This window comes from Typopeltis vanoorti, chromosome 5 (assembly GCF_054136105.1).
Source record: "Typopeltis vanoorti isolate ZY-2024b chromosome 5, IOZ_Tvanoo_1.0, whole genome shotgun sequence".
NCBI classification, from domain to species: Eukaryota; Metazoa; Arthropoda; class Arachnida; order Uropygi; family Thelyphonidae; genus Typopeltis; species Typopeltis vanoorti.
The window spans coordinates 76,320,588-76,340,664 of NC_143553.1; the positions used below are offsets into that span (position 1 = coordinate 76,320,588).

Here is a 20,077-nt window from a genome sequence, read left to right on the forward strand (position 1 = left end):
CTACTCATTCATCTAATTCCTACCTGATTTATCTTCCAGACATTGGCATACAGTCTGATATTGCTTCCTGCAGATACTCCTTGACTATCTGTTACACGGCTATCATCCTTCCCTTAGAAGATTTTTATGTCATGGCACTGCTTCAAGCTTACTCCTGAGCTTGTCATAATCACTTACATTGTAGTTCCACATATAATCCATAACTGAAAATTCCAAAATTCCATGTTGCACAACCTTCCAGTCAAGATGGTGGCCACATTGGAGACAATGCAGCCACCTTGATTATGAACAGATCTTCTGATTGTGTGATCAGATCTGCCACTCTCGTATCCTGGTGTATTAATTTAATTTCCTTCCTGCCATGTGAACTTCCAATCTATGTCTCCTTAGTTGAAGCCCCCCATAATAATTACTTTATTTGCACACATTGTGCTGAATTGCTGATGCATATCACACTTCATCTCTGACATTCCTGGTGTGTAGCAACAACCAGCTGTATATTTTGTCCTGTTGGCCCTAATCTCATACCAGATTTGATTGCCTCAAATGAACTGCTATCTGCATAATTAGCTAGATCTTCCACATTTATGGTCCTATAGCAACATCTGACTAAATATCTCAAACCACTTCCACTATTTCTTCTTTGTATATCCACCTTGTGTAGCTGCAGTTATTTGGTAACTGAACAAATATATAAGCAATTCTCTGTGCTCATTTATTCCTTATATTCAAAGTTTCAGTCACCCTGCTGTCATCTGACAGGTTATTCCCCCCTCCCCACCACCACTACCACATCTTTCCTGTCTTGGTGAACAAATTCCATCCAGTACATTATCCTCATTTGACCATGTTTTGTTTATAGCAACTATTTTTAGGTAGATCAAGCAGTTAATGCATTGTTCACTTTATTTCTGATACTTTTGGCAGTTGTAAACAAATATATTAACTCATTTTTAGATGAATTACTTTCTTCACATCTGACCTTGGCCCATCCCTTTATCACCAAATATCTTGCTTGTCAAGTAATCCTTCATTATCTCTTTTCGTGGCTACCTTTTAGTTGATTATTTTGTAGCCTTCCATGTATAGCCACTAATAATGTAATTTCACGTTGCATATGTTTCATCTCATTTCTCATCTTTATCAACTCTATTCTTAAGAGTTGCATTTTGTAAACTGCATTCATTCCACATGCATTTCCTTGCTTACTGGCACTCATGTTCTCTCCCAGTAAGCAAGAGTGTGAGCCACGTACACTTGTTTACTAGTAAATATTAAGTAATATCTTAAAAATAAGTATAATAATTAAATTAAATGTTGCACTTAAATAATATATTATACAAATCTGTGATTGAATTCAGAAAAGTAATTTTTTAGTGTATGGTTTAAATTATTGGAAATTTCTGTACATCTAAGATTATATGTATAACTACAAATTAGGGTTGAATTATTTACCTAAATTCCAATCAAGAGATCTCACTTAGAGGATTCCAGTAAAAGTCATCCTAAAATGGTTAGTGAAGCAGAGAAGATGGTGAAGAAGCTTGTGGTAAAGTATTATTAGATTACTCTGTTACAATTCATAAAAATAAATATGTAGTTTATCAAATATGTTTTCTAGGAAGTTTAGCAGTGGAATCCCACAATTTTATGCAATATATCTCATCGGGTCTTTATTTAGAATAAACTTGAGAGAGAGAGAGAGAGAGAGAAAAAGGGGGGAGAATAATACAGTTAGAGAGAAATATGAAAGTTTTATTAAAAATAATTCTATGCCCTTAATCAAGCAAAATCTCTCTGATCTACCAGACAAACCGTCAAACTGGCAAGAAAATCATAAAGTAGTGATGTGTTTGTAATAGAATTCTTAATATAGTTACATCTAGTATTATCGCAACATTCACTCTGTATGCATCTTTTTATTTTGCCATGGTTAGACTTCAAACCAAAATTAAAAAGGCTGCAAATTTTAATGGAATTTTTAAAATATAAATAGAAAATTTCATTAAATTCCACCCAAGCAGAGTGAAATTATTATTATCTTTTCAAATTATGCTAATAAAAACAATCCGGTTATGGTTCATTTTATTTTTTTCATTACCAAATCATAAACTTTTGACTGAAAATTAGCATATTACAACATATGTCTGTAATCAAATTTCCATCATGTTAGCAGACTGCAGTACAGTTTGAAATCATTTAGAGTTAATATTTTCAATTGTCAGTATTTCTGTTGTTGTGAGAGCTATCATTGCTCTGTGGTTTATGAAATTTCAGTCCATTTTTTGACTTATGTATTGTGGCCTTTTTTTTTTTCAATTTTGCTGCTACATGATCTGATTAAAATCAAAATTGTATTGTTGGAAGTTTTTTCACTTGGTTAGACTATAAATGATATATTTAGTTTAATCCTTTATCCAAGTGTAAGCAAACAAAGTTTGCACCTGAAGTATCTTCAGGACTAGGGCAACTCGTGGTAAAGGTGGTATAAGTTCTCATCAGTTCCTTTAGTATCTCCCATAATGCAAAGCACATCTCCTTGCAAACATGTATAATGCTATACATTAAGAGAAGGGCCACTACCCAGACCGGTTTTGACCTTTATTAAGGTCTCATCAGTGGGAGCCAGACCCAGTGGTGGTGATACCAAGGTGGAAGTAATGGAGAAGTCATATTTACCTATACGAGTGGAAGTAATGGATAAGTCATATTTACCTATATGAGTTGCCAAAAGGTGTCACACCTTTTTGACAACTCGTAGAGGTAAATAATCATATTATGATTAGTTTAGGAAACAACATCTAAACTAATCATATTATATGATCTTGCTTTATGGAGCTAAAATAAGAGTTAGATTTCATGATTTTACACCTTGTGGCAGAGTGGTTATACCGCACATCATTTGCCCGGAAAGAAACCCAAGTTCAAATCTAGTGACAAGAGGAATGTTATTATTATGCCTCTTTCTGGGATGACTAAGTTTGGTAGTCTCAGATAGTAATAGAGATTTTTTTTTGTTTGTTTCTGCAACTGAGGTTGTTCCACACAAACACAAATAAACAAACAAATGGAAAACTGCTAGCTGCTAAGATGAGGTTAAATGTCAGTAAATTCCTCAACTCACAATAGCTGTTGCAAAATTTTGACTAAGGAAAAAATAATCATTTGCAAATTTGTAATAAGTTATTCAACTTAAACAGTAGAAAAAAAATCTTCTTTCTTTAATCATTTTCTGTCTCCATGCTTTATTGATGGATTTTTCTAGTAAACCATTTCCTTCAAATAGTTAAAAGTATTTCCTTGAAAATTGAATTATCAATTAATAGATAAGAGTATGTCTTTAAAAAAATGAAATATATTTTTATGTGATTCCTGCCCAATTCATGAGTGATGTCAGTATTAAGCAAGCTCAGGTTTAGGATAATCTGCTTTAGAGACCAAATATAGAACTATTTCCAGTCACTTTAGGGCTCCATAAGCAGAGTAGTAGTCTTACTAAATTATGGCATTCATCCACCAATTAAAGTCACTCACAAACATTCATATCCTTGGTGGGATTTGAACCCACAATTTGTTGGTTAGGAGCATACCTGCTCTCCACTCAGCTAAGCAAGCCAAAATAAGATGCTTTGATTTTATTTATTATGAAATATCTGGAGCAATTTCAGCAAGAGACCACCCAAGAACAGTTTGAGACTAGCTCAGTCAGAACCAAATGCTTTAAAATGGCTTGTATGATTTATACAATATGGGCAGATGAATTATGGTATCTAATATAGCTGAGAGAACAGAAAAGTGAATAGATATGAGAAGAAGTGGGCAACAAGAAATAGAGCATATAAAATTTCCTCTCCCATCTGATCAGTTTGCTAATACTTTAATCAACATGATTATAAACAAATACAGATCTTGTTCTCCATCTTCACCTGTTAGAGATCAGCCAGCACCTTATTTTAACTCCTCAAAGGATACACTTCCCCATTGCATTCATATTTATCAGATCACTTACACCTGTGGTTTATCTTATGTTAAAAGTTTAATGAAGTGAAACAGCAATAGGAAAGGATTAAAAATAGCATTTGATTCTTCTAGTATTTTCATCTCAGTTACAGAGACATTGTCAGGGAGTACAAAATGAGACTTATAACACACAAAAAAGCAGCACAAAAACTAAGTGAAACATGTGAATGAAAGAGTCCTAACTAGTGAGGTGCCTTCCTACTATGGACACATGTCAGCAGACTAGGATGTAACCGGGATCTCAAAGAATTAGTATTTCCCATATTTTGGAAAGATTTCTACAATCATTTATTCCAGCTAAATTTTAAGAGCAGCAGCTGTTCTAAAAAGTATTTCTCTTCTAAATTTACTGTGATGGAGCATGATAGTCTTTTTCCAATTGATTCTGTGAGCTGTATCCAAAGCATGGTCTTCAAGGCCAGATTGACTATAGTCATGACTGCAGATGTATTTTTGATGTTCATCCATGCAGATGGTAGCTGATCTTCGTGTCTGTCCATAATAGGCCAACTTGCAGGAACAAGGAACTCTGTATACACTTAGAACTGAGAGAGGAGGGAATTTGTCTTTAGTGGAGCAGATAAGGATAGCTAGTTTTAAATGAGGCTAGAAAGTGGTGCAGAGATTGCATTTCTTTAAGATTCTGGATATTTTTTCTGATGTACCTTGGACAAAGGGATGGTGATAGCATTATTAAAATCTTTCTGAAGAGAAGGTCATGGTTGGGGAAAGAATTGATTATTTTTTTTTTATACTGTGGTAACTGTAGCCGTTAGATAAAAAAGTGTGGTGTGCATGATTGAGTTCTGCTGCAAGAGAGGTCTCATTGGAACAAAGGTTATAAGATCTATGAGTTAATGTTTTAATGACACCATATTGTTGAAAGTGGAGGGAGTGTTGGGAAAGTTTGTGAATGTATCTGCCTGTGTGAGTAGGTTTCCTATATACTGAAAAGGACGGGTTACCATTAGGAAGACAGGTGACCAAGTTTTGTGCTGCCTTTCTGCGTGTGTTAAGTCTCATTTTTGTACTCCCTGATGATGTCTCTGTAACAGAGATGAAATATTGGAAGAATTAAATGCTATTTTTAATAATCCTTTCCTAACGCTGTTTCACTCCATTAAACTTTTAACATAAGTTTCTCTTAAACTTTAACACATGTGGTTTATCTGATTTTGTTCAATTCTAGAAGATCTGCTGCTGTTCATTGCAAAGAATATAGACTTGAAGGACATGATATCACTCGATGTATCTGGTTTTCTCTGGAAGACTTAGTCCTTCACAAGAACAGTCTTTCCTTATGGAAAGGCTGTATAAGAAAAGCTCTGATGCTTTTCTACATTGTCTTAATTTAAATAGATCTAATGGATTGCTTTTATCTCTATGTGAAAGTAATCCATAATGCTTAATTATGTGTGAAATGTTTTTCTTTTTTCTTTTGCTTTACAAGGCCCTGATGCAACCCCCATCTAGATCGTGGTGCTTGCATTTGGTTTCTGTGTTCTTTTAAAATGAGAAAATAAATTTAGAGAAAAGGTTTAGAAGCATGTAATTAAGATATTTTTGGGACTTTTTGAGACTGTTAAATACCGATTATGAAGATAGATCAATTAAGACAGAAAAGAAAATATGATTGAGACATGGAAATTATAAAGAGATTTTCTCACATTGATGCAGAGTATTTTTCAGCATATAGCATGTGGTAAGAAAGCATCTTCCCTATATGTTGAGAAAGAAGACATTGGCTGGAAAGAGCTGAAGACATAGAGGTTTTTTAATGGTGAGTAGTGTAGGAATGGAATGAACTCATAGTAAAGGTGATGAGTTCATCATCAGTGAATGAGTTTAAGAAGAGGTGTGATAAACATTGTGTGAATTAAGAGGGCATTCTATGATTGTTCTGCAGAGTATTGCAAATAAATAGTTATAAAGACATTTACAGAAATCTGCTAAGGATTATTTTTTATCAGTTGGTCAGTGCAAGTACATCACCAATACAAAAAAATAGTACGTTCTTTTTATTTCAATTTTACAATTATATTTTCAAATTTTATTATATTTAACGTGTGTTTAATAACTATGTTTCCAAAAATATAGGATTCTCAAAAAGAAATTCAAAATCTTAAAGTGGATCTGAAGCGAACACAGACTGCACTAGATATTGTGAATTCTGAAAAGGAAAGAATTTTATACGAACTTCGTGAAAGTGAAGGTAACTAAAAAAATAAAATTAAATAAAAAATAGAAAGATTTCATTGAATACTGATAATTATATTTCTGGTTTTAATAATGTGATGTGTAATTAAACATTGAAACATTTACATATCATGTGAAATATATCAAAAATTATCAATGGGGAATCAGCATTATTTGTTATTACAAATAATGCTGATTCCCCATTAACATTAACTGTTATTGTTACTATAGTAAGTAACTAACACATTTATAAACAAAATACAGATTTAATATACATTTTTATAGATAATATGACAGATAATACTTGTTTCTGACAACACATACATGTGATGTCTTTAACAGCTGTGCAAAAGTCAAATATTGAACTGTCATCAGTAAATGAGTGGATGAATCTCTCTCTCTCACTCACTCACAGATATACTGTATTGTTATTATTAACCACACATCCACAAAGAATCAAAAAACTCATTGCGACTACTAACCGTTATTCATACAATGTCTATTATATCTCTCCTTAAATTTATTCACTGACAGAACACTCACAACCATCTCTAGTGACCTATTCCACACATTCACCACTGCAAACAAATCTAGTCCTCATCATAGCTTGCTACTCACTACTTTCAAAGAGAGAGAACAAGGGATAACCTCTTGTTCTCTTCCTTTGTCATGTATTGGAAAATTTCTTCTGAATCTGTTCTATAAAATGCTGTTAGTAACTTATGTTTATATCATATCCTGTCTTTTTGACCTATCAGCCAAATTTTATAGCCTACAGACTCCTGGATCCTCTCTACCACTTTTCCATCTCTAAAAAAAAATAAAAAATAAAAAACAAGAAAAATCTGTGCACAATAGTCCAGATGTGGTTATATCAAAGCTTTACAAAAGAGGTATCATAACCTCCTTATGTCTTATTTATTAGTATGTTCTGTAACACTGATTCAACCCCCACATTTCTCAGGTCATCAATTTCTTGTATCACCATAACAGTTTTGATAGCATATCATAGCACAGTATATATAAAAAAAGCAAATATTTCATTCAAATTTTGCCTAGAGTAACTGAGGCATTTTCAAGGTTAATCACAATGTGATCACAAAGGCACAGAATGCATAATTACATAAGAACACAACACAAGCAAGTATTCTGATATTCTGACTCATAACTTAATTTAATGGTATAACAACATAAATAAAGAACTTTAGATCTTTTTTTCCATTACAATTTGAATTATTTCACTTACTCATTGTTGCATGTGTAAATTGTAACATGTTTTGCTCTGAAGATGCTAGTTTGAAATCTAGCAAAATACAGACCAATTAATAAATATCTTTTTATAATTTAGTTTTCATTTCGTGTTGCAGTACTTTTAAAATAAGTTATGAATAATGTTCAACACCTAAGCTTGTCTATTAGATTTATGCTCTCTAGTTATAATAATAAGTAGCTGGTAGTTTCTTTTAAAGGGGCAAGAGTCTGATGAACTGCCAAAGATTTGGAAGTCTGTTAGCCTTTTGCTTACAACAACAATGAAACCCACTCTTGACTACTAATGAAGAGTCAGAACATGAGAATAGTTATTTGAAATTTCATGTCCTTATTCATTTATTCTATTTGTCTGTGCAGTTAGCCTAGTGACTTTGCGCTTCGCAACCATATGCCCGGGGAAGGAGTGTCCCAGGTTCAATTCCTGTTGAACACGTGAGGATCTTCCTCAGGCATAGCCAAGTTAGCCGGTCTTGGGCGCAGGCAGTAGGGTTTTTTCTACCAGTTTATCTGGCGTTTTTCATTCCGCAAGCAGGCAAACCAGTCCCCGTGAACATACGCTGCTACAGTCAAAAATATATCCCCCCCCCCCCAGGAGCAGACTAGCCGACAGGTTGGTTGGGAGCAGTACTAACAAGAAGTCGCACCTAAGTAACATGCAGACCCTGCATAGGAAGCGGGAATAATGCGTAGTGAAAGAAGATTCATTTATTCTATTTAGTTTACTATTTTTTGGAAGTTTCCACATCTCTGATCCATATAATAATAATAATATGGCCTCAACATTGCTGTTGAAGATATTTATTTTTGTTATATTATGATATTTCGATGATTTCCATATGTTATTAAATTTTCTGAAAGCAGTATTTGCGTTTATCAATCTTTTGCATTATATTTCAGTCAGCTCCTTCTTCAGCATCAATGTTGGCTCCCAAGTATGTAAAATTCTTAACTTTGTCTACTGAATATTGGATTTTCATTCCTTTGTGGCATTTATTATTATTATCATTATTATTACCCAAGACCCAGTGGAGTCAAAGACTCATCCAGGAGGTCCTTTTATCAAACAAACAGCTCATCGTACTGTGCTTTAAACACACTCAAATTCTCTGCAGACACACTCTCAGGCAAGGCATTCCAATCATTCACAACATGAAAAAAACTTGCTTCTCACTCCTCTACTCACACCCGCCTTATACAGCCTCCAGGGATGAACCTCTGGTTCTCCCCTGATCTCCCACTATTTTCTGTAGAATCTCTCCAGCATTAATCCTATAACAACCGCTTAATAACTTGTAGGTCTCTATCATATCTCCCCTCTTCCTCCTGTCCACCAGACTATGCAAATTACATCTTCTCAATCTTTCCTCATACTCAACATTCCAGAGGTCAGAAACTACCTTAGTCAGTCGCCTTTGGACCCTTTCCAACATCTCTTCATCCTTCTGAAAACCCGGTGACCAAATCTGGGCACAATAGTCCACATGTGGCCTAATTAAAGCCTTATACAACGGAACAAGAATCTCCCTATTTCTACACGTCAGTGTCTTCTGCATCATTCCCAGAAGCCTTTGTGTTGTCTTCACAATTTTGGCTATGTGTCCCCCAAATTTCAGATCCTTATCCACTATCACTCGCAGATCTCTTATTTCCTCCACCTCCAACAATATATCTTCACCAAGCATAAATTCTGCATCCCAATTTTGTTTTCCAAATTTTAAAGCCTTATATTTTGCAACATTAAACTCACATCCCCATTCCCATGCCCAATCACTCAATTTATACAAGTCTTCTTGTAAGGCCACAGCATCCTCTCTACTCTTCATGGTTCGTCCCAACTTTGCATCATCTGCAAAGAACTGAATATCCCCATCCAAATCTTCCCCAATATTATTAATAATATACAAGTTGAACAGCAATGTCCCTAAAACAGACCCCTGAGGCCCTGTCTTTATACCATACACTAGTAACTTTCCTTTTCCTGGATGTTGCTCCCCTATACATAACTTGTTGATACCTATCAGATAGCCAGTCTCCAGTCCAGTGCACAATCTAATATTCAACCCCATACACTCCAGTTTGACTATCAACTTATCATGCGGTAATCTATCAAAAGCCTTTGCAAAATATAAGTATATTACTGTGTATCCTTCTCCTCTGACCATGGAAGCAGTCAGCTTATTGTAATAAGTAAGTAGATTACTAAAACATGACCTCCCTTTAGCAAATCCATGCTGTCCATCAAAGATAGTACCATTGTTGTCAACCCAATTCTGGATCCTAGTTCTCACAAGCTTCTTCAACAACTTAACTACATCTCCTGACACACAGATAGGCCTATAATTTGATGCTTGAGTTCTATCACCTCCTTTATGAAGTGGACACCCACGATGAATCTTGATAGACTTTGTGTTTCCTAGGAAGGACCTCCCGCAGTGAGTCTTTTGACTCCATGGAGGCTTGAATAATAATAATAATTTTCAGGACTGGGGCAACTCGTATATAGAGGCTTGCCTTAGTATCTCATAATGCAAAGCACATATCCTTATAGACATGTATAATGCTATGCATTATGGGAAGGGTCACTACCCAGACCAGTTTTGACTTTTATTGAGGTGAAAAAGTAAAGGGGTGCTCATCATAGGCCTAGAGTAGTTAGTATGGGGGTGCAAGAGCCGGATAGTATTAGGAAAAAGACAGATGGATAGCATGAGAGATAGAGAAAAGGCCTAGGTTCTTTTATATCATCATATAGCCAAAGGCTATTAGTTTTCCTTTTTCACCAATCTCATATAGATGAACAACCAAAAGACTAATTGAAACTAAAGTGCAAGGTTGACTGATACCCAGGTAGTTAGCCCCATCTGAGTTAAGTGCCTTGCATTGGCCTTCTCTGCCTGGGATTTCTCTTCAGTCATCCTTGCAATTGACTATAAGACCACATTGAATAAAGAAGATGGAACTAAAAAAACCTCTCATAGCAAGAATAGACATAATTTTATCTCCCTCTGGTGAATATTGCATAATGTGGGTGGTCTATATACTATCTAGTCATAAATTTGATATCTCCTAGAATGCTTCTTTCTAAATATAAAAATCGTCTTATTGAATAATAAAATTTCCACAATACAGTATTATAAAGCATTTGGATGTCATACTGCTCATTTTCAAATCCATGTTTCTTTCTAACTTCCATAAATTATATTTTAATTCATTAATCATAAAAATCAAAATTCTCTTCCCATTGCTTACAGGTGGTTGATATTGCAAAAAAATAACCTGTTCTGTTGTAAATAATGGAATGCCCAATACATTACATAATCTGTTCCAAATATACAGGGCAAGAGGGAAGCTGTAGAATGCATGTTCTACTGTTTCCAATTGGTAACAGATGTCACAGATTGGATCTCCGATGTTGAAATACCTCCATTTGATGGTGTTGACTAGAGGGCGGCAATATGCAATTCTCCAAGCAAGATCCCTCATGTTAGGTTATCCTTGGAACTCTCACAAATTGTGAAACAAAGTATTGTTGTCAGTACTGTGGAATTTTGCGGCAAAAAAGATTAAAGATTTTTTTATACCAAATTTTACTTGTTTTAATGGAAAGAATGTCAATACCAGAGTGTTTTAGCAGTCTTAAAGTTAAGCAGTGTTGTAGTATTCAGGAACAATCTCAGCTTTTGGACCTTTATAATCATTAACTCCAAACAGGGGAAGATGAAAACCTAGCTAGCACTGGAGAAAGTCTGCACATATGTGATTAGTGCAATATTTTATGGATTTTTGATGTATTGTTTAATAGCAGAATTTTAAAACTGGAAGCCCAATCCTCCATGCTTCTTTGATAGTTGAAAAAATTCCTTTTTAACTTCTTGGTATCGGCTAGACCAAAAACATTGCACAGGCTTACTACATAATTGTTTTTCTTCAGCTTCTGTGATGTCTGTAATATTCATTATGTACAACTGAGCAGGAAAGATTATGGTTTTGAGTACTATGGCTTTACAAGAAAAGGAAAGTGGCCCTGTTTTCCAATCTTCTAATGTTTCTAGGTTCTTGTATATAAGTTCTTGGACTGGTAATATAGGGTAAATGGAGAACGGAATTCCAAGTATAATGAGGGGTTCTCTCTTAGGGGGTTAGTCCAAAAGGAATGTCTCCAAGATCCCACTTTCCAAAAACTTTTAATTTTGTCTTGTCTGCATTAGTAGTTAATCCACTGATCTTGCTGAATTTTTCCAAAATACCAAAAAAGATATATATGGAATCATTATCCTTCACAGTGCCCACTACATCATTGGCATATGCTAATATCTTATTTTCCTTCATAGTTGAAGGAACTGTTATTCCTCACACAGCATGTGTATTGTCGACTTCCTGTAAGAATGGTTAAAGAACCAATGCAAAGAGCAATGGACTAAGAGGGCAGCCTGCTTTACTCCTTTTTGAATTTTGACTGGGTCTGACAGGAACCCATTAACTAGGAAGCCAGTAGTTGAATTGGCATAGGTGCCTTTGATAACGGATAGCAGCTTTTTACTTACACTGGTTTGCTGGAGGATGTGGAATAGAAAGGGATGCTGGACATTATCAAATGCTTGAGTAAGGTCTGCTGATAGCACTGCCATCGACTGCTTTTTTGTGTTAACTAAGCAGATTAGATCGCATAACAGAAATAGATTAAATTCTACTGCTCGACCTGGTATTCCATACACCTGTGTGCTTTTAATTATGTATCTCATTCCCATCTTATTTTTCCACATTATTGATAATGTGGAAAAATATCTTGTAGTCAGTATTAGATAGAGAAATAGGTCTCCAGCTGCTGATTAAGGTGTGATCTCTATTAGGTTTTGGAATGAGAAAAGTATGGCTGCCTACAAATTCACTTGGTATGTGTCCTGATGAGAGAAAGGAATTGAATAGTATAACTAGAATGGCAAGAATAAAATTCCAGGCCTCACCATAAAGTTCTATCCCTAGACTGTGGTAATTTAAGATGCTGTAATGGGTCTGTCAATCCAGTCTTGTATATGTACAGGAAAGCGATTAATGTTCCAAGAGTTATAATTTCCAACAGTACTATTGTCTTCAAACAGATTTTTGTAATGTTTTTGAAAGGATTCAAGAATGTCTTGAGTGGTGGACATGTCTTCTCCATAAATGCAGATTTGAGTGATTTTCCTTTCTTTGCAAAATTTAGTAAATTGTCTATTGAAGAAGGCAGCTGAAGGGCTGTCTGCTAGGTGCTGCTGCGTTCTTATCTTAAAAATTCTGTCTTTCCACTTCTATCTCTATGTTAATGTTTCTAATGATGTTTGCTATACCGTTGCTTTGGTTTGTTACGAACCAGCTTCTCTCTTTATACTTTCAACTTTTTCCTTTTGAGGAGAGCCTGTTCCTTTCCCCATTCTATCATATTCTGTTTTACTGCTTGTTTGAATTTTAATGCCAATTCCAGGTAACATTATTCCAAATTGAACAGAGGGTTTGGAATTTGGTTAAAAGATCAATGGAAAATTTAGTGGAGGTCTCCATGGTCTGGAACAGATCTCTACTTTTCCCATGCAGTGGAACTTAGATAGAACTGGATTATGATCTGACATGTTGATGTCAAGATGTTTTATCTGAATTATCCTATTTATAAAGGAAGAAGAGATATAAATTCGATTAATACGAGTACCAATACCTTGATTCATGTATGTGTAAGCCTGGAGATTAGGATTGCGAATCCTCCATATGTCTACTAGTTGAGCATTGTCAAGACATTTTTTAACCTATGCATATCCCACTTTTCCACTCCTGTGGTGACTTAATGTGGGGTTTTCAGTACAATTCCAGTCTCCAATTGCTATGATGTAGTGTTTGTGTGTGTGTGTGTTGTGTTCCATCAAGTCGTTTTCGACTCCTGGTGATCCCACAAACATACACTCTCCATTCCGATCTGTCCCTGACCATGTCTTTCAGAATTTTCAAGTGCACTCCAGTTGCTTCTTTAACTCCTTCCACCCATCTAATTCTTGGTCTTCCTTTTCTCCTGCTTCTATCAACTTTAGCAAGCATCATCATCTTCTCCAGACTGTCATTTGCTCGTATAATATGTCCAAAGTATGACAATTTTTGCTTGATGATCATAGCTTCGAGGGAGCAATTTGGCTTTATTCTGTCTATCAATGATTTATTGGTTTGCTTGCAGTCCATGGTATTCTTAGTAAGCATCTCCAAACCCATAATTCAAATGCATCTATCTTCCTTCTTTCACTCTTTCTCAGGGTCCAACTTTCACATTCATACAGTACCATAGGGAATACCATTGCTTTCACGATTCTGATTTTTGTTGCGAGGCTAATATCTTTAGCTTTAAAGATATATTTAAAGTTTTTTCCGAGTAATAATCTTCTTCTAACTTCTTCAGTACAATAACCATCTTGATCAAGTTGGGATCCTAGCACAAAACTGTTAACTGCTTCCATTTTCTTCCCATCTACTTCAAAATAATTAAGTTCACATGTTGCCATAACTTTTGTCTTTTTGAGGTTAAGTTTAAGACCATATTTAGCACTTTCTTCTTTAACTTTCATAATAAGTTCCTCCAAATCTTTGCATTCTGCTAGCAAGGTGGTCATCTGCATTCCTCAAATTATTAATATTTCTTCCACCAATTTTAATTCCAACTGAAGACTCCTCCAGCCCTGCCATTCTTAAAATGTATTCTCTGTACAAGTTAAACAGGTACGGAGATAAAATACATCCTTGTCTCACCCCTTTACCTATTGTGGAATACTCAGTTTCTCCAAGATCTGTTTGGACAGTAGCTTCTTGTTCATAATAAAGATTCCTCAGAAGGATAATGAAATGCTCTGGTACTCCCATTATTCTTAACACATTCCACAATTTCACATGATCTACAGAGTCAAAAGCCTTGCTATAGTCAAGGAAACAAAGGTAGACATTCTTTTATATTCCTGTGTTCTTTCTATTATCCATCTCACATTGGTGATTTGATCTCTTGTTCCTCTGCCTTTTCGAAATCCTGCCTGTTCATCTGGCATTTCTCTCTTCATGAATGGTTTCAGTCTTTTCTGAATGATCTTAAGTAAGACTTTACTTGCATGAGAAATCAGTGCTATAGTTCTGTAATTTTTGCACTCTCTTGCATTGTCTTTCTTCAATAAAGGTATATAAACTGATTTTTTCCATTCCCTAGGCCATGTAGTTGTGATCCAAATTCTCTGACATAGAGCTGTTAAAATTTTAACTGACTCTTCTCCCTTTGAGGAGAAGGACTTTGAGCAGCTCAATAGGTATTCCATCTCCTCCTGGTGCCTTCTTACTGGATAGCTGTTGCAATGCTCACCTCACTTCACTCTCCAGTGGCACTGGCTCCTATGTATAATTCTGCTCTTCATATGTCTCAGTAATTTTGGAGTCCTTTCTGTAAAGGGCTTCTGTATACTGTTGCCATCTTTCTTTGATGTCTACATCTAAGATATCCTTTGTGTTTACTTTTCAATATTGTCACCTTGGCACTAAACTTCCCTATTAGTTCTCTGATCTTTTTGAAAAGATCTCTTGTTTTTCCTTTCTTGTTTTGGTCTTCTATTTGTTTGCATTCCTGGTTAAAGTATTTTCCCTTGTCTCTTCTGGCTTGTTGTTGAAACTCTGCATTCAAATGCCGTACTTCCTGCAAATTTCCTGTGGCCTTCATTTTCCTCCTTTCCTGAGCAGTTTTGATGGCATCTTCTGACAGCTATTTGGACTTCTTCTTCTTCTTACAAACTGTTGGAATATTCTTGTTTGCTTCTGTTTTAATTATATCTTTAATCTCTTCCCATAGTTCATCTGGTTCTCTTTCACACAAATTGAGTGTGTTGAATCTGTTCTGTTTTGCTAATATTGTATTCAGCTGATATGTTTCCAAGATGTAGTGGGTACCGTATAAATATGGCTCCAATTCCTTGAAGATTCCAACTCCAACTGTTCCATTAGATGGAGCATAAACATTTAGAAATCTTATTACACATCCGCAGTATTTCCAATCTATTGTCAAGATTCTCCCTTCTGCATCCCTTTCGATATAAACAAACTATACTGTAGTTCCTGTGAGTATTCTCTATACTGAAAGAGTTATATCATGTTTGTAATTGATTCTTTCAGGTAAATATAGATTTCACTATGCTATAACGTGGAAGCATAGTGTAACTAGTTTAGTTTAAGTAGCCCAACCAAGGATGTAAACTCATCATCAAATTCCTGACACGTACCCTCAAGGGATGTACAGGATATTGATTATGATAGTACTACATGAAGAACTTAAATCATTACTAACTTCCTATCAGTGCCATAGCTAGAACTTTTGCCACCCAGGGCAGTCTCTGAGTTTGTCACCTCTCTCTCATTACACACCAAAAATACTACAAAAAGTCAAAATGACATATATGGAAATAAATTAAAATACTATGTTTATTTTTGAAGTAAAACTTTAATTCCAATATTCTAAAATGTTATTTTTTTTTTTGCTTTTCCATTGGCAAAATTGTCGATTACATTGTTGAAGTCTATTTCATCACTCAGTTGTTGTTCTATAGACAGTATGGCAAGATTTCTTAAATGCAAAGTGCCACCCAGGGTGGACCGCCCCTTCTGCCCTCCCCTAGCTACGCCTCTGCTTCCTATCAACAATTTTCCTCCAATTTGTTATCTGTCAAGACTCCAGATTTTATATTTCTGTCTTCTAAGGCAGCATTCTTCAACCTTTTTACACCTGCTAACTGGGGAAAATAGGAGAAATATTTTGCGGACTGGCTAATGGCTATGACAGAAACATAAATCAATGTAGATATTATTTTATTTATTAAATCCAATGTTATAAAATTACAATTTTTAGCAAGTGCGATATCTGCTGCTGTTTAGAGGTTAGAAAATTTGATATACGTGGCTGGTACATTGTTTCTGAGAGATGAAGTGCTGCAATAACATCCATTTGATTTCTCTGTTTGGTTTTTATTACTGACATGGCCTGAAAAAGTCTTTTCACACAAATAGGAAGTCAAAAAAAACGACCAACAATTTGATAGCTTTATAACTCAGAGATGGATATTCCTTTTTGAGTATTATCCAATATTAAGACAATGATTGCATTTTATGTCTGGACACCAGAGTGACATCAGAAGACAACTCGATCAGCTTTTCTTTTTCACAAGGATCAAGTGCGCATGATTGTATATCTTCCAAGAAGGGATTGTTAATCCAGAGGTTACCTTTATGAGGATCCTCATTTTCAGGGAAATAATTTATTAAAGTTTTTAGCTGACACCCTTAAATGTTGACTTATTATGTTGATTATGACTTTCTTGTTGACATCATCAGCAATCAAAAATTCTCCCAAAAGTAGAAACATTTCTATATCTTCCTTTTGTACGTGACTATCCCAAAGAGCTAGCTTCTTTTTGAATGCATCCATTTTATTTCGCAGAGTAAAAATATTTGTACAAGACCCCTGAAGAGAAATATTAAATTCGTTAAGTTGCTAAATATCTCCACCATATATGCAAGCTTAGCCATCCATTCCTCATTCAACAAAGGCTCTACTAGGTCAGATTTTCGCTCTTGCAGAAACTGCTTTACTTCTTCCCTCAGTTCGAAAAGGCGTGCAAGAACCCTTCCTCTCGATAACCACCTCACTTCTGCATGGAGAAGGAGATGTTGGTGGTGTGAGTCCATACTCTTACACAGTGTCATGAACAGCCTGGAGTTGATATCTCGACTACAAATTTCATTAATGCATCACTGCGTCATTCATCACAGTGTTTAGTTCAGTAGAAAGCTTCTTTGCAGCTAGGTGTTCCTGGTTGATCATACAGTGAGTGGACAAAACTTTTGGGTGTGCGATTTCCTTTATTTTCGCAATTACTCCTGAGTGACATCCAGTCATGCTCATAGCACTGTCCGTACACACTCCGATGCATTTGCTCCAGTCCCTGCGCTTGAAAATACCCGTCAAGAGCATTAAACATCTCTGAACTAGTGGTCCGTCCAGGTAAGTCAAGGCAACAAAGAAGTTCTTCCCTTAAGTTTTCATCTTCACTATACCTCACGAAGCAAAATAGGATAGCATGGTTACTCACATCAAGTTGATTCCCGAAACATTTCAAATTTGGTGGCCATGTCAATAATTCTCCTCTGAATGGTGGTGTCCGAAAGCGATATTGCCTCCGGTTTTTTAGTGGCATGAGGACCCAAAATTTCTCGTATGATATCTAAGAGGCAAGGCTTTACTAACTCCTCACCAATAGTAAACGGTTTTTTTGTTTTACGAAGAACAACCAAATAAGACGCTCGAAGCAGTGACTTGTCACTAGTCATCATCATTTATATTTCGCTTTTCTGACTTTTCGTCTGGTCACGTAATCTTTGAAAAAAGTCCAGTAGCTTATCAATAAAATCTCTATGCTTCGAATGCAAATGACAAGCAAGTTTGGAAGGTTTCATAGCATCATTTGACAGAATTTTGAAACATACTACACACAAAGGCTGTGGCGATAGTTCATTGCCAGGGGCTACAATGAAACCAAGCTTTAAATAGTCTTTGTCAAAACACCTAACAAAGTTTCCTTTTCTTTTTTGGTTTGTTTTGCACATTCCGAAGTATCAACGTATTTCTTTTTCTTTGCTTCTTCTAAACTTGAAGCACTAGTACTTGGCATACTTTCGGTACCATCACTACTTTTCTCCTGAATATTGTCCTTGCCTCTACTAAAGAAGGTTAAATGGTTTTTCTGTTTGACTTTTTTTGTCTCCATTTTGTAGGGTTTCAAATTTTACGAAAGAAATAACTTGTTTTCCAAAATACCACAACACAGTATTAGAAAACAATACGGATGAGCGCGATAAAATAAGAATTTTTGCGACACGTTGTCAACAGGTGAGCTGACGCAATACTGGCATTCGACGGTTGTGCACTCCGCCTATACTTCGGGCGCTATTTGTAGCATCCAGCGTCACACTCGCCCTACAACAATGTAGTGCCCAAATCATGTAGCTACTACATGATTGGGGGGGGGGGGGATCTTTGGCAGACCACCAGGAAATTTCCACAGACTGGTGCCGGTCCACAAACCACAGGTTGAAGAACAGGGTTCTAAGGCACTTTTTACTGTATCAATCCACCTATATCTTGGTCTTTCTCTGGGTCTTTTTCCTGCCAACCTGGCAGAGAACACTTGTTTTGCTAATCATTCCTTTCCCATTCTGTTTAAGTGACCATACCACCTGAGATTAGCTCTGCTAACACATTCCTGGATGCTAAGAATGTCATGTTCTTTCCTAATATCCTCATTTTTAATATGATATTGCCATTGATGCCATCTGTTCATGCCCCTAATCTTTCTCAGGACTCTCATATCTGTGGTCTCTAGTGTTTGGTCAAGTGTTTTATTCTTGTGATATGTAGCCAACAAAAAAAACGAACAATTATGGAAAAATGACATTCATTGGAGAAAATGGTATAAGGACAACTGCTGCAGAAGATATAGTGAGGATACTAAATGAGCAGTTCATAAAGGTCTTTCATTCTTGTGAATGTGACATATTATTATTATCATTATTATTATTATTACTCCAAGACCTCATAGAGTCAAAGACTCATCTGGGAGGTCCTTTTATCACACACACACAGCTCATCATACTGTATCTTAAACACACTCAAACTCCTTGCAGACACCACACTCTCAGCCAAGGCATTCCAATCATTCATAACACTGCATGAAAAAACCTGCCTCTTACTCCCCTACTCGTGCCCTCTTTATACAGTTCCCAGGGATGACCTCTGGTTCCCCCCCATCTCCCACTATTTTATGTAGAACTTCTCCAGCATTAATCCTATAACAACTCCCCTCTTCCTCCTGTCCACCAGACTCTGCAAATTACATCTTCTCAATCTTTCTTCATACTCGACATTCCAGAGGTCAAAAACTACCTTAGTCAGTCACCTTTTGACCCTTTCCAACATCTCTTAATCCTTCCGAAAACCAGGTGACCAAATCTGGGCACAGTAGTCCATGTGTGGCCTAATTAAAGCCTTATACAACGGAACAAGAATCTCCCTACTTCTACACGTCAGTGTCTTCTGCATCATTCCCAGAAGCCTTTGTGTTGTCTTCACAATTTTGGCTATGTGTCCCCCAAATTTCAGATCCTTATCCACTATCACTTGCAGATCTCTTATTTCCTCCACCTCCAACAATATATCTTCACCAAGCATAAATTCTGCATCCCAATTTTGTTTTCCAAATTTTAAAGCCTTACATTTTGCAACATTAAACTCACATCCCCATTCCCAATCACTCAATTTATTCAAGTCTTCTTGTAAGGCCACAACATCTTCACTCCTCTTCATGGTTCATCCCAACTTTGCATCACTTGCAAACAACTGAATAACTTCATCCAAATCTTCACTAATATGATTAATATACAAGTTAAACAGTAATGGCCTTAAAACAGACCATGAGGCACTCCACTAGCGACTTTCCTTTTCCTGGATATCGCCCCCCCCCCCCCCATACACAACTTGTTGATACCTATCAGATAG

General features: G+C 36.0%; 1 protein-coding gene across 2 annotated transcripts in view; it reads left to right on the forward strand.

The window, feature by feature from the left end:
• Nucleotides 1-20,077, forward strand: part of LOC150106553 (uncharacterized) — a 197,162-nt gene that overhangs the window by 48,546 nt on the left and 128,539 nt on the right. For both annotated transcript variants that reach the window (XM_090392528.1, XM_090392527.1), the window contains exons 4-5: nt 1,471-1,549; nt 6,118-6,232. In XM_090392528.1, the coding sequence (XP_090248654.1) occupies nt 1,471-1,549; nt 6,118-6,232 (194 nt within the window). The remainder of the gene's footprint in view (nt 1-1,470; nt 1,550-6,117; nt 6,233-20,077) is intronic.